The 15823-nt window shown below is 41.4% G+C and overlaps 1 protein-coding gene across 12 annotated transcripts in view; it reads right to left on the reverse strand.

Annotated features, from left to right (window-relative positions):
• The window catches only part of LOC133139383 (basement membrane-specific heparan sulfate proteoglycan core protein-like), a 152958-nt gene that overhangs the window by 55771 nt on the left and 81364 nt on the right, over positions 1–15823 (reverse strand). For 10 of the 12 annotated variants that reach the window (XM_061258878.1, XM_061258887.1, XM_061258886.1 and 7 more), the window contains 12 exons: positions 15456–15548; positions 15247–15336; positions 14873–15103; positions 14403–14516; positions 13938–14065; positions 13242–13328; positions 13093–13151; positions 12616–12780; positions 10508–10618; positions 8570–8667; positions 7619–7799; positions 2335–2394 (listed from right to left, as the gene is read on the reverse strand). In XM_061258878.1, coding sequence (XP_061114862.1) covers positions 2335–2394; positions 7619–7799; positions 8570–8667; positions 10508–10618; positions 12616–12780; positions 13093–13151; positions 13242–13328; positions 13938–14065; positions 14403–14516; positions 14873–15103; positions 15247–15336; positions 15456–15548 — 1417 coding nt within the window. The remainder of the gene's footprint in view (positions 1–2334; positions 2395–7618; positions 7800–8569; positions 8668–10507; positions 10619–12615; positions 12781–13092; positions 13152–13241; positions 13329–13937; positions 14066–14402; positions 14517–14872; positions 15104–15246; positions 15337–15455; positions 15549–15823) is intronic. The other 2 variants (XM_061258884.1, XM_061258880.1) reach the window with 1 other exon arrangement.

Raw genomic sequence — 15823 nt, forward strand, 5'->3', positions numbered from 1 at the left:
AGAACAGTTTCTTCATGTGAATCACATCACACAGAGAACAGTTTCTACAAGTGAATGACATCACACAGAGAACAGTTTCTCCAAGTGAATGACATCACACAGAGAACAGTTTCTCCAAGTGAATCACATCACACAGAGAACAGTTTCTACAAGTGAATCACATCACACAGAGAACAGTTTCTACAAGTGAATGACATCACACAGAGAACAGTTTCTCCAAGTGAATGACATCACACAGAGAACAGTTTCCCCAAGCAAATTAGCATGCAGCCATCCAGCAATGACGAGCAAATGAACACAGTCCCAGGTAATGCTCATACACAGTCTCGTGAACCAGAATCAAAGCAGTGCAGGAACCACTACTCTGATAACCAGATTAGTCAGTGCTACCCCTGATGATTGGGTGAGATGATTGAACATTGCAAGGTAGGATAATGTGACGCATCATGCTAACATTATTGTTTAAAAGTGAACTGAAAACATAATTAATCATTACAATACAAGGTAGATGGCGATTGGAGCTATATGGAGCATAACAGCAACCCTGGGCCTAGGGAATTGCAGGGTCTGCTGGTTTTTGTTTTCATCTTTGAGGCGAGTGAACTATGTATTTGTCTACTTTAATAGATCAAGTAAGTGCCAAGTAACAACAAAAACCAGTGGCTCTCCAGGAATTGGTTGGCCAACTCTGCCAAAGGTCATCTTTAAGTAGGTCGTGTCGCAGTTTTCAGTTTTATTACGGAGCAATAGCACAGACTTGTGGGCAGACGTAACTGTAACTGACAGCAAGGTGAAGCACATTACAGAGCAAGTAAATAGTTTGAGGCGAGGCCTAAATGAAAGGTGGTAATCCAAGTAAATGGAAACCCTTCAGCTCTGATGTTGACCTTTTCTCTCTTTCAGAAGGCACTGGTGATGTTTCCTTTGCCTATCTTCCAAAAGACACTATTGTCGAATTTCAATGTTTTTTTTTCTAAAATGATATACTTGATTCAAGATAAAAAAATAAAAACAATGTGCGAATTCATAGTAATAAATGTCAGCAGTCTGGCTTAGTTTCAGGTTTCCATTTCAATTCTGTTGGAAATTCACCGCTTATAGTGCATGAGATAATTTTTATACATAGCCTTGTCCTGGTATTTCCCAATGGAGAGTGTTGACAGAAGGTAAGTTGAGCTGACCCAAATGGAGCGACCCCAGCTTGAATCATCTCAGCGCAGACAGTGTAATGAAGATGGGGAAGTGAAAGTGGGGGGGGGGGGGGGGTACAAAACAATAGCAGAGATCCTCAGGACTGACAAAGTGCTACAGTGAAGTCCATAAGTAATTGGACAACCTCTGTTCTTTTGGCTGTTTACCAGCACATTGAATTTGAAATGAAACAATGAGGTTAAAGTGCTGCCACCTTTAATGATGTTCTAAACAGCTGGTTTTGGATGCCGACTGTTTGGGCAATGTCTTTATCTGTTTTTTTTTTATTGTTCCTCAGCCATATGATTGCTTCCTTGACTTTTATTGGCACAACTGTTGTCCTCATATTGACAAATGCCAATAACATTTGTCCAAAGGTAATAAAAAGCCTGCAGGTCCCCCAATATGGATGTAAATACCCTCAAATTAAAGGTGACAGTCTGCACATTAACCACATGTTCACTGTTTCATTTCAAATCCAATGTGCTAGAACATAAACTGTCCAAATACATACGGACTGCACTGTATATACTCAAGTCCAGGACTATTCAATAGAAAAACTTTGGCCAAACAGGTCCTGCCATAGAGCTAATTAACGCCATTATCCAGGTGCCTCAAAAATGTTTAACATACCTCACATTAGAAAAATAATTATGTGCTGTGCTCTGTGTACTACTTTGTACAATTAATATTATTAATTCATTGTTATACAGAGATATAAATGTTTTAATGTTTGGCCAATGTTTAAGCCAAACTGCTTAAACATTTTCAAAAATAATCTGTAAGCAGTTGGCAGTAGCAGTAAGAAGCAGTTGAAGAACCCTGCTCTAGAAAGTAGTGAAAATGAAAAGCCTATAGACCAAATAACCCATTCATTCTTATATTCTTACTAAAAGTGAGTGTGTCCAGGGATATTTCTGCAGGGTCTGCAGTAAATATCGGTGCGATACTTCTCTTGTGCCAGAAGCTAGTTTTTCTTTGTTATGTTCCATTAGGGTTGACTGTGCATGAGCATTACGTCACCTGGAGTACATGCTGAAGTCTCCGCCCGAATGAGTGAGGAAAGAGGCGGAGGTAAAAAGGCGATGAGTGCATGCGTGACCAGAGGCACGGGTCTCTGCAGAGAACGCCATGCGGACTTACGCGTTCTATGTCCTTCAAACATTTCATAGGCTGTGTAAAACATCTGAGTCTGTGAGGCCTCTGTGAATCAGGGACAGACAGAGACTCAACAAAAAACTGGAGGGACAGCAGAAACAAAGTGGAAAGAAATGGCACTGGCATCTTCTAGTGTCCTGACTGACTGAGGTGTTTCCATGTGATGAATCCTTAATGCTATATGCTGTGGATTTAAGCTTTTTAAGGTTTTGTGGAATGTTTTCTCTAAATTATAAGTCAGTGTTCTACCCTGCTGAAAAAAATAGCTCAAGCTAGGTTTTGAAACAGCTGGTAGCTGGGTGACCAGTTGAGACCAGCTCAAACTAGGTTTTGAAACAGCTGGTAGCTAGGTTAGCTGGTAGCTACCAGTTCAGACAGGCCAGCAGCACTAGCTGGTGACCAGGTCATACCCAGCTAGACCAGCTTAATGACCAGCTTGGCCATACTGGTTGAGCAGCTCATACCCAGCTCGATCAGCTTACGTCCAGCTTGACCAGCTCAATTTTCAAGCTGCTCCAGCTATCATAGCAAGATTTCACAGCAGGGTAGAACTCCAATCCTTAGTAGTGAGTCTTACATCAGGATTAGGATGTGTAGTTAAGAACTTTCTAATCACATGTTTTTGATCTTGCACCTTAACTGTAAGAGAAAGGGCTCATGATCTACATAATGGACAGTAACAATAAGTCAGTAGATTAAGCATTGAAGAAGAGACACAACATTTACTATACAAATGGGCAACAATAAGAGTTGTTGTGGGGTTCATTAACTTAATTTGTTGTTAAGCATTGATCATTCAAAATGGAGGCACCATTGATGTGTGATTAAATGAGCGGACTTTCCTGTACTGTATGCCAGGCATGTTACTAGATTTGAAAAAATGTATTATCATGTGAAATACAGAACAAACGTGCTGTAAGGTGACACACGTGACATATATGTAGCTTACATCACAGTCTGAGATTGCATGATAACATTGTGCTGGTTAGTACTGTAAACATACTGTAAAATAAAAATGATGACAAACCTGCAGCAGCAATATTATAACAACATATTGCAAACATGTTTCTGGCAGGAATTCACCCATAGTGCACTGGATGTGTCGCTCCTATTAGCAATGCTTACCAACGTCTACTTTTCATCAAGTTTTCAATAGTTTGTCCTTGTGCATTCTCTCTTCTTCACTGGCATGCAATTGAAAAAGATCTTTTGATCACCTCCCCAACACAGTATGTGTAATTTTTCGTTAATGTGATAACCCAACCTGAAAACACTTTCAATTGCCATGTTGTACTGTAGAATGAAAATAAATGCTATCAGGTTATTAATTTATAAAAAAACAGCATAACAGTTCATCACTTGCACACCCCATGATGATAAATTTCTTGATTATAGACTGCCCGTGAGATGTGAACACAGGAAACAAAAGGTCATGATAAGGTCACATGAACTGACAGCCACAAAAAGCATGCAGGTTGGTTAGTAGTGCATAGGCACAAAACATAAGCAAAAGCTTTCCATCCGTTGGGATCACAATATTTCTCATTAGTTATTACTGTAGCTCCAGTAGCTCAAGTGGGTTTATTTAAGTTAATTTACAAATAGGGTTTGAGAAAGAATACTGTCAAAATCCCTCATATTCACAGTTGTATATCTAATTTTAGTAACCAATTATTAGATCATGAAGCCTTTTACGGGTATTATAATATGTTTCATGATTCACAAGACAAAGCTAACCTGAGTTTTAGAACCAGTTCCTTAGAAAAGCCATTTTACTCTCACTCCAGGTATTTTGACTTGTGTCTCATTTTATTGTTCCAACCAATCCAGAGACAAGTGTAAGCATATTCTTTTATACAGGTGAACAACTTCACAGTTCAGATAAATAAAATACACTGGAATATGAATATGTACAAAAGGATTCATTATTTGGGGGGGGTCAGACTAAATATGGCAAAACAGCACCTTTGCAGACAAGAAACAAGAAATAATTTGTTCTTGGATCATGAGATTGCACAATATAGCCATTATTTAAAAGTAAACATAAAAGCAATACTGTGAAAATTCTGCGCTGCTTAAATGATGGGGAAAAACTGAAAATAACTTTATTAATATCCTTGTGAAAGCATATCTCGTATGCAGGAGCCTGCAAGAAGTGACTATGGAATAAGCTACGAACCATACATTTGAAGACCACAAAAACGTAAAACGATTCATAAAAAATCAGGTGCTATCTATCTAACATGAATTTGTATTTGATTGATTTTTTTGTTGATTGGCTATTAAGACCTAAAAAGAGAGATGAAATGGCACACTTTAATTTAAATTTAGATTTTTATCAGAGGACTACTCCTTTGTATGACAATTTCTGTTTCAATTCATTGTATAAACATTGTTCATTCATAGATTTCATTTTGCAATTCTGTAATACTTACATTTTACAGAAGTATCAATTCTCAATTCTCAAGCAATAAAGCCACATCAAGAAATCTACCAATAGTTTAACATAATGTAGCATTTCATATACAAAAATGTGTGTGTGCATGTGTTTGTGTGCGTGAGAGAAAGTGAGAGAGAGTAAGAGAGCACTGCAATGGTCCAATGTTCATAATCCTTCAATATTGGAATCTATAGCACAACTAAAATTTTAACGGTTGGACCAAATTAGGAACATACAGTAGTACTAATGTCATTGCACTGAATTACCCTATCCAAGAAACATCTGGTTAAGCAGCAGAAATATGTTACATCACGTTCAGAGAGAGGCAGTACATCTTTCCAACATTGGCCTTCAGAACATTCCTGCAAAACAATCTAAATTGCAGAGGTTGAGCCTGTTGTATAGTCTTAAGCACCATTTTAAACATGAACATTCATAGTTGTATTTTTGTTTGTTTTAATTATCATTTGTCAGCGGTATTCCAGTTGTTCGGTTCAGTTTCATCCGTAAGAGATGGAGTGATGGGCACTTGAAGTTGTGAGAGGGGCGTCCGCATCCCTCTGACAAGCCGGGAAAACACACCAGTCCGTTCTCACTCAGTTCCAGGGGGGCAATTAGCTCCACGTCGTTTTTACCCCTCACCAACCACAACACCCCGAGGATCAAGGGATCAGTGATTGGCAGTCACCATAAAAACTGGTCCACATCCCAAAAGGGGAGGGAAGGAGGGGGATCTCTCTTACAGTGTAAAGAGAAAGAATTCCAAATACCAACACCCTGCTAGTGAAGAGATTTTAAGTGCAGAACTTGGGCCTGAAAGTCAACCGAAACCACCACCAAACCGACCGAGACAACCCACGGATGCAGACAGCACAAAAGCACAAATCTACACTATCAGACAGGAGATACAACATGATGCATGTCACCATCTGTATCTCTTGACATTGCTGGAAGATTACAGATCAGAGCAGTCTTGAGCCACCATCAGCGAACGATGCAGTACCTCTCAGGTGAAACCAAAAAGATGACATCATCTCTTAAGTTAAAAACGCTCAGGATATCCTCATTGAATTTATAATAAGGTCAAAACATCATATGCAGGCTATGTGGTGAAAAAATGGTTTCATGGAATGCAATTGCAATTGCTGCTGCACAAGGTCATTCAAGTGTAGAAGCCAACCGAGCCTCTTCTAGGAAACCAGTTCTGTGGTATGCAGCACTCGGCAATAGGAGTAATTAAGTACACCAGTTTTTTTCTGAGGCCTTCAAACAAAGCAGAACCTGATCTATACACTCAGTTAGGTTTAGATTGATTTCTTATTAGCATAAAACTAGTGACATACATAATTAAACTGTTTTCAGAATATACCAAAGGGGTATACAGCTACTCGGTATTATATATTTAATAATATACATTTCAGTGTAAACATATCCAAGAGTTTAAAAAAGGTTACAGTACTTTACTGATACAGTCTGAAATGAATATGATTTTAGTGGTTATGCTCTGCACTGTGCACAGCTGACAAACCCCCTTACATTAATCTGGCCTTAATTTAAAGAAAACACCAACATTTTGTGAAATTTACCCAGACTTAGATGAGATGTTTGATTTAATTTTCATTTTTGTGCATTCACTGGCTCAATTTCCATGTTAGCATAACATGTTAGCTGAGCATAAAGACTTGAAGCCCATAGGAGTCAGTTGCCTACCTCATTCAAAGTGAAGAAATACAAATTGCAGCACCTCCAAAGCTGCCTTATTTACAAGGTATCATGTATATTTGAAATACTCTTGTTTTTAAACAAGAGACGTTGTTTTTCAGAGAAGTTAGACGGTTGGAACTTTAACTGCTGAACACACATCCTCTTTCATCTTTTGCTGGTTGAAGGCAGTGATCGGCACACCTTCTGAAGGTTTTTTTAAAAGGTTTTCTCTGAAAACAACCTCTCTCGTTTTTACAGTTTGTTTCCCGCACATGTATTTCAAATACACATGATACCTTGTGTAAATAAGAAAGCTTTGGAGTAGCTGTACGGTGTATTTCTTCACTTTGAAGGAGGTAGGCTAAGCTAATACGGTATGCTAACATAAATTGAGCCAGTGAATGCACAAAAATGAATATTAAATCGAACATCTCGTCTAAGTCTGGGTTGGAAAAAGGTATATTTCCCAAAATGGTGGCATTTTCCTTTAAAAAAGTAAAAAATTAATAAAAAAGAATTGATTATTCCAACACTACTTTCTAATAGTTATACAGTACTACATTTCACAAGTATATTAGTAAAATGGGTCGCACTTGCAAATAGATATGATTGTACCACAGTACGTTCCGACATGAGTCTTTAAACCCACTACTAGTAATTCTGAGTTTTACTCAGATATCATTTACACTTTTCTTTATGAGAATGAGCTTTCTGTGAAGCACTGAACACATTCAGAGACTTCGTGCAACTTACAGTACCTCTTAGACACTCACAGCCTCTGAGATTAAGTTGGAATTCAAAGAACTATGAGGAATCATTTTACGATATCTTATAATAAGATATGTTTTATAATAAATCTAAAAGTTCATTTAACCCTGTTTCTGCACATGCAAAATTAAAGGTTTTACAAACAGCCAAGCAGTTAGAGGAAAAACCAAGACCAACAGACAAGACTGCGTAGATTGAGGGATATAAAAAGAGGTGTTATGTTTTGGTAAAGGGGTTAGTCTAGCCGACAGAGAGGGTATGCAGACCAGGGCTCGATGCACTGAGCGGGGCAGAGGGGTTGGGGGGGCAGAAGGGGTGGATGGATGATGATGGGGGCCTGATGGTGGGATCACAAACCTGGGACATATAGTACGGCAGTGCCCTCATCCATGGCAAACATGTTGGAGCCCGTGCAGACGTAGATCCCTGCGTCCTCCGGATGAACGTTCTGGATGGTGAGGATCCCGTTGAAGTCCGTGGCCCGGTGGGGCAGTTTTCTGTTGCCTTTTCGGGTCCAGACAAGGGTGTATGCAGGCGACTGGAAGGGGTGGGGCGGGGGAGACGCAAATAAAATGTCACTCAAACCAAGTGTGGAAAGGTGACTGTTCAAGTGAAGGGAGTCTTGCAAACCTATTACACATCCAGTGAATCAAGAAACAAGGTAAACATATGGACTCCTATGTTCAAGTTGGGGTCATTTAAATGCAACCAACTCAACCATTTTTTAATTCATGAATTGAACTATGACTGGAAGAGTGCATTGGCTTGTTTGGTGTGTTTCAGCCTGTAGGTGCGGGTATGCACAACCCTTTTCCTGGAGATCTACTGCCCTTGGAAAGCACACCTAATTCAATACCTAGACATCTGGTTGAGCTGCTGATTAGTAGAATTAGGTGTGCCATTTACAGTTGAAATGAAACATACAGGACGGTACATCTCCAGGAACAGGAATGGGGAGCCCTGTTGAAGTTGCATAAGTCATTATGAGGAAATAGTCCACATGCCTTGTTTCCAGGGCTTATTAAATGGTTTGCGAATTTAGTGGGCATCATGTCACAATGTGATACCTCAATGTATGGATGGATCAGCAGGGTGTGTAAGGTATTTGGTCAATTATCATGAGTTGAAATTTCATACTGCCGGTGAACTGGAAATTCTGAATATAAGAAATGTAAGGTGGCCCAGGTAACCATGTATGCTTCCCATCTATTTTCAGTAGTCCTATTGTTTTTCTGATGAACATGAAGCATGAAGCAGCACGTGACTATGAAACACTGTCCACTGAACACAGGCCCTGAGAGACGATACCTGGCTCTTAGCGGTGCAGATGAAGCTGACCGCGGATCCCACAGTCACGCTCTGCGTTTTGGGTTCCTCGACGGTGACCTCAATGGGATTCGAAACCGCTGGCAAAAGGCAGAGAACAATAGATCAGTATATTTCATACTTGAGCGGTTGTTTAATGTACCTTGGGAAAATGGCAGTCGCTTTAAAATGGCCTTCACTGAGACAATGTTGTTACATTTACAGCTTTTCAGTCACACTTTAAAATAGGCATACTGCAATTAAACTTTCACACATCTTGCTTAGCACCGTCATATGTTATATTAACTACTTCATAAATCATGTGCAAGCTTTTATGTAGGATGACACAGAAAATTTTATTCTCAAATGTGACATGACAGACAATGTCAACTGCCATAAAGTCTCCCTCTAAACTAAAATTCCTGCAGTGATTTATGTTAGGCTGAGGTAATGAAGACATGGCATATGCTTCATAAAGAAACAGAAATATAGAAATATATACTCTGTGTAAAAAGTAAGCCATTATTCTTTTTTTGTGACACATTCAATGGAAACGACAGGTCTTCAGCAGGAATCCTTACCTTGAGTCTCCTCATTCATGATTTCTGCATATTAGATACATTTTCTTACATACATTTTGTAGAGTAGAAACTATCTCTCTTTATCTCTCTAGAATCTTTATTTACATATAATTTGCTATAAAAAAAGCGCCATTCCATGGCAATTCCAGGAGGTTGCACCACAGCACCTCTTGGGTATTTCTATTTTTGTAGACAATGTAACTTATGTGTGTTGGTAGACAATGATATGATATAAAATTGCAGAAAGTTTGAGCTTCATACTCCATTTCGTTTTCCTAGTAGAGCCACTTCAAGTTTGCCAGGTGTCGCGGTGAAAAAATGGGCCATTGCATGAAATGTGATTTTTAAATCTTTCTAGGAGAGTTGATTAAAGATGTAACTTCAACAGATCTGAAGAACATTGACATTAGTTACCAGGAGGGTCTAAATGTGCCTTGGGTCATATCTAAGCTAATGTTATGAGTATTTGTCTTGACACAGTAAGAAAGTGCTCACAGATGAGTCCCAAAATGTGTGCCGCAATGTGTTTTTCATTGTGACACCCAACGAACTTCGAATAGCTCTACTGGCAAAATAAAATGGAGTACGAAGCTCAAATTTTCAGGAGTTCTATATCTCATCATTATCTACCAGCACACAGGTACTGTGGTGCAATCTGGAGTTGGAATGGCTCAGATCAAAGATCATAAGAAGGCATATTTGGATTAATTACATTTTTTGTCTATCATTTGAAATTACCCAGTTATGAAGACCAAAGAAGCAGTGTAATTTGTGTTCAATGATCCTTTTTTAAAAATCGGTGCATCAAAGTTGATTCTTCCCAGTTCAACCAAGTTCCCAGGATCGACAGAAATCTTTTTATTCTGATCAATCAAAATTGTGCATACAATCATTTGGAATTGTCATGCTTTGAATCTATCATCCCATTTTTAAGAGCAAGAGCAGCTTGCCATTGAAAATCTGTTTCTGTAGCCATGGAGACGTTAACCTTACCTATGTTTTCAGAGATCATTCGATAATACCGATTATAGCAGCCTGGAATGCAAGATTTTGTTCTTTTTATCACTGCTCCTCTCTTTCAAAAACTCACTCTGTAATCCATCTCTCTCTGAGACAAAATGGCTGTAAGTACATCAGACTGGATGAATGGCTCATGAATGAACATTCCTACTGTACAATCCAGCAATGACCAGCTTGAAATGATCAACTACCAGCTGTTTCAAAACATAGCTTGAGCTGGTCAAACCATGTTGGAGCTGGTCTGAACTGGTCATCCAGCTGTCTCAAAACCTAGCTTAAGCTGTTTTTTTCAGCAGGGAAGACGTTGTATTTGTGTTTGTTAGCCCAGCCCTCCACCTACTGGTGACGACGATCTCGGCGCGGCTTGTATTGCTGCTGCGCACGTCTCGGCAGGTGCAGATGTACACGCCCGCATCACTGGCCTCGATGGAGGGGAAATACAACTCCTCTCCTGCAAAAGAAGGAGAGAAACTGCTTGAGAGACTGACTGGATGCAGAGTAACAGGGCGGCAGTATGGCGTAATAATTAGGAAATTGTAACAAGGGAACACAAGTGTCATTGATGAGAAGCACCATTCACCATTCAGCTGCTTGAGTGCAACAGCTTCAGCTAATCGTGAGTTAGCGATAGTGATCAGCATTCCAAGTCTTTTTGAGGAGCCGGATCTTTTGGCTAAAAAGAGCCGTTTGTTTGGCTCTCATGTGGCTCTTTGTTCACTCTAGGTATTTGTTAAAAATTTGGTTTGATATCGCACATTCTGTAAGACTCAAATATATTCAACAGTGGTGCCATAATGTGTGAAATTTTTATTGTATTATTTATTGTAATATACTGTATACAGTAGGCTGATGTTTATTGTTTATGTTAATTAATAACCCACAGTTTAATTAAACATGACACGATCAACACTATAACATACTAATGTGTTAAAAATGTCTACTTCTCTTTCTTTTGATTTGACTAGTGCATTAGGTTTGCCATAATGAGGGCGTCTGCTAAAAAGCCTATAATGTAATGTCTAAGGTTGGCTGTGGGACTCATTACCAGAAAGTTTTGGATGTGACTCACATCAGGTTAAAACCTGACACGCTACGTTGATTCACTAGCGAACAACAGTACTATTATAACACAATTCTGTTAAATTCAGCAAACAGCATCATTATGAATCTTCAATATTTGTTTATTATTTAACTGAAAAACTAAGCTGTCCCTTTCTAACAACACTATTTTCTGCAAATAGACACATATAAAAAAGTGATGTTAGCATGCTCAGTATTGTTGCAAACATCACATGTTGCTACAGGGAAGCCAACTTCACCTGGATACACAAACCCCATGCAGCCGGGGTTTCAATTCCCCACCATGCCACTCTATTCTGTGATCCCACCTCTATCTATCTATGGGGCGGCCTGTAGCGTAGTGGTTAAGGTAGATGACTGGGACATGCAAGGTCGGTGGTTTGAATCCCGGTGTAGCCACACTAAGATCCGCACAGCCGATGGGCCCTTGAGCAAGGCCCTTAACCCTGCATTGCTCCAGGGGATTGTCTCCTGCTTAGTCTAATCAACAGTACGTCGCTCTGGATAAGAGCGTCTGCCAAAAGCCAATAATGTAATATAATATCTGTAACCCTCTGCTTTCCCCCCACTGAACAAAGTGAAATCTTGAGAAGATTTGTGTATGAAGGAAATGGTCTTTGGTTAAAGGCATGACACTAAGCAAGCATGCTGATATGGTGAGAAATAATAGAATGAGTACGAATATTAGAATATATATATAATTACATGAACAGGCCATTCAACCGATCTAGGATTGCTATTTCAAATGTGCCATAACCAGGGATCACCATCGTTTATGTATTACGTATCAGGTTATGCATATTTCTTATGTTTCAGGTCGCTTTTCTTGGAAGGTTTATATATCTTTACCACCTTTAAATTCAAACCTCAAACATCATATTAATATTGGCTTAAATAAACAATTAATTGGGAGGTGGTTCATATTTTCATATTGTGTTACAAAATATATTTTACTGTATTTTTGCCCATCCCTGACAAAACATCCCACAATTCACGCCTACTCCACCCGGATCCAGCTGTGCTGGGATGGGCAACAGTTTGATGGGAGAACACTGCAAACTGACAAAAAGTATTTTAGTCTTGTAAGAAGACTTAAGATCTTATTTTCGCTCTCTCAATTAGAACATATTACCTTGTATCAAGTTCATGTTTGCCGGAAAAGTGACATTTTCTTACCCCATTGGCATATCTTGAAATGAGAGAAACTGTCATGCCTCAGTGGCAGTATTTTAGTTTTATTTAGCAAAAAAGTAAAAATAAATCAGATTTTAAGTCTGAATATTAGACTAAAATACATGGTGAGATTGCTTGATTATTGATTATTGTTTTTTGCGGTGAGGCCACTTTTTGGCAGGAGGGGCTGTGTACCGTGTCTGCGTCTCTCAGCTCGGCTGGACACTGGCCGTCTGTCCTCGCGGGACCAGTAGAAGTAGTGGGGCGGGGAACCGGTGCCCTGGCATCTGAGGGTTACGGGGCTGCCCTGGGACACTTGAATCCGGTCGGGGTGCACCCTCACCACCAGGGAGGCTGCATCTGTAACACGACAGGGCACAAACACCGTGACAATCATACACGCCGAAGCGCTAGGTCAGGAGAAAGGGAAGCTGGAAAAGAGACACATGCACACATGATTTTTCTTAAACAAAGATACCAAAATCACTGGCTCTGAACACCAAGAATAATACCTTCTGTCTACCATTTCTCACAATTTCAGAGGAGGTGATCATGAAAAGACATCCATCTCCATGGACTTTTCATCCCTCAAGTGGTAAAGTAGTCTTACTGCACACGCAAGTCATTCAGAGCATGTCAGTGCCTGTCAGCGAACGCAGATACGGTACTCACTGTCGTACGGGCGGCACCTGTCCCTCCTCTGGGGGTCTCCCTCATACCCCGGAGCACAGCTGCGGGGGAAGGAAACACAAACACGTAAAGAGGAAGCACCGAGACGACATCTCAAACGACTGCAGGCGCGAGTGAAGAGGAGGTCTCACCGTTCGCAGTACTGGCCAGTATAGCCAGGCTGGCAGGCAGTGCAATGGTACCCTCCATTTCCGGTGCTCTCACAGGTCGGAGAGAACCTAGAAAACACACATTCACTTCATTTCCCCTCATTTAAAGACACATTTCCTCTCAGAGTTCCGTGCCCGGTCGGCAGCGTGTTGAAACACATTAGGCACTGGGATTGTGAAAGGTTGCATACTTCTGCTCACTTGAGTACTCAACCTGAACAAATTATGTAAACATCCGGCTATAGATAGATGAATGGATTATGCACAGCTGAAAGGTGTTGTGGTTACACAGGTTAAGGGTGTGAGCTAAGAAAATGAAAAATGCACCATATAAAACAGAACATGAAATTTCCAAAGAAAGACAGTAAGAATTCTCCATCCTATGTTTTGAGGGCTGATATGGACATGCTGAGGTTGGGATAATGTTGGCATTAAGCTGGGGTGATGCTGGAGTAACAGTGGTGTTGGGACAATGCATGGTGTTTATTGGGGAAATACGGAGAACAGTGGTATTGGGATAGTGCATGGTGCTTGTTTGGGGTAATGTTTGAGTTACAGCCATAATGGTACAGTGCACTGTGCATGGTGGGTTACTGTAATATTGGCGTGGTGTTGGGGTTAATAAACCGCTGTATTAACCCCATAGTATAGAGGGGTGACATGGTGCGAGTCGCTCACTGGTAGTCGGGATCCATGTGTGGACAGGCGCAGGGCTGGCAGTCCTCGGGGGTCCCAGCGGTGGGGTCCCCAAAATAGCCAGCGGCGCACTGCTCACACAGCTCTCCCATGGTGTTGTGGAGGCAGTTCTGGAGTTAGGGAGATGTGAGGTTACCCCAGAGCAATCCATAAAAATGCACGCACGGCTGTGATACATGTTCATTTACCCAAGACAAAGAATAAAACAACCCACACTGATTGAACCATTGTGAAAATGTACAACCCAGTTATTCTGACTTTGTGCTATGAATCTACAGGGCAACTTATGTACCTCTTTCTCAAACGTAGTCTGCGGTATTTAATTGTATCTGAGACAATAATTCTGGTGTTCATTCTCGCTCAGCTGGTTGTCATTGCTGGATTAATAAGATGTTTCATTAAATAGGCAGGTTATCCTAAGTGGATAAAATCGGACAGGGTGCATACCGTGCAGACTCCAGTCTCAGGGTGGCAGGAATCCGAGTGACCGTTACACTCACACAGCTCACAGTGGCCCAGGTACAGACCCCCTCCATTGCGGCTGTACCCTGGGGCGCAATCCTGCCAACACAGCGCATGGGTCAAAGGTCAAGTGATGTAGACTTTCATAGACTGCATACAACAGTACTATAAACCAACAAATAAATATAGGTTAAATAGATATATATGGCTTTGGACCAGAGGTGGAAACTCCAGGTTCAGAAAGTAGAAGTCCTCCCCAGGATTTTATTCCAATCACCTGTATTTGCACAATTATTGGGCCAGGAGGTAGAACTAATCAGTGAAATCAGCTGGCCATGTTCATGGCTGAAAGAAACACATGGCAGGACTTTTACTTTCTGACCCCTGGACCCTCCACCTCAGCTCAGGACAGTCCTGCAGCAGTGGGCAGCGCGGCAGAGGAGAGTGGGCCTCACCTGGCAGGACAAGCCCTGGTACCCGGGCGGGCAGCGGCACTGCTCCACCTCCAGCGCCTGGGCCAGCCCGCTGTAGTTGGGCACGGCCACCTCCATGCGGATGTCGGAGATGCTGGCTGAGAGCATGTCGGTGTAGGAGGAGGCCCGGATGAGCACGTCGTCCAGGTCAGCCAGGACCATCATCAGGTGCTCTCGAGTGGTCGGCATCCCGTCCGGACGCCGCCAGTGTTCCTGCATGGCGGAGAAGAGAGGAGCGCCGTCACTTTAGCCAATGCTGACCAGAGTTTAAGAGTGTAATGCACGCTATCAAGAACTAACTGTTCAGAAGTGACCATTTGAGACCATTTGGAGGGATCTTACACGAGGGTACACACCTCTTTGAAAGCCACATCAAACTGACGCGATTCTCGAGCCCCCTGCCCCCTATGCCACGTCTGGTGAGAAACCAGGGTGATGTCGTTACCCTGTAAGATGAAAAAGAAAAGAAAAGCCGGGGTTACTGGACCCAACCATATTTCACATCAGTGTACAGAATCAACCCTGTAAGCCATTTGAGAACTGCACGCCCCCAGCCCATACTCACGATCAGCTGGACATCAGCGTCTTCGATGCCCGTTCCCCTCTGGCCAGCCACGTAGGAGATGGTGTATCTCAGAGTCCCGCCATAGGAGCCCACCTATGAGACAGGAGAGGGTGGTGTCACAACAAGGCACAGCCCTGCGCCAATCATTTTTCTCGAGAAGACCCAGGGAGAACCGAGCCAGAGAGCCAGCCTGAGAGGGATGTGTTTAAACTGAATGATCTTGTCAAAGGAACTCGGTCAGAGGTTAAAGTATTTGAAGCCTGGATGAGACTTTTTTTCAGCAGAACTGGTTTGTCATTTGGGTAAAATCCAACTGAGATGACGACCTCAACTTGCCTGGACTCAGCAACATTCCTGCTTTATTTGCT

Source organism: Conger conger, chromosome 10, assembly GCF_963514075.1.
Source record: "Conger conger chromosome 10, fConCon1.1, whole genome shotgun sequence".
NCBI lineage: Eukaryota > Metazoa > Chordata > Actinopteri > Anguilliformes > Congridae > Conger > Conger conger.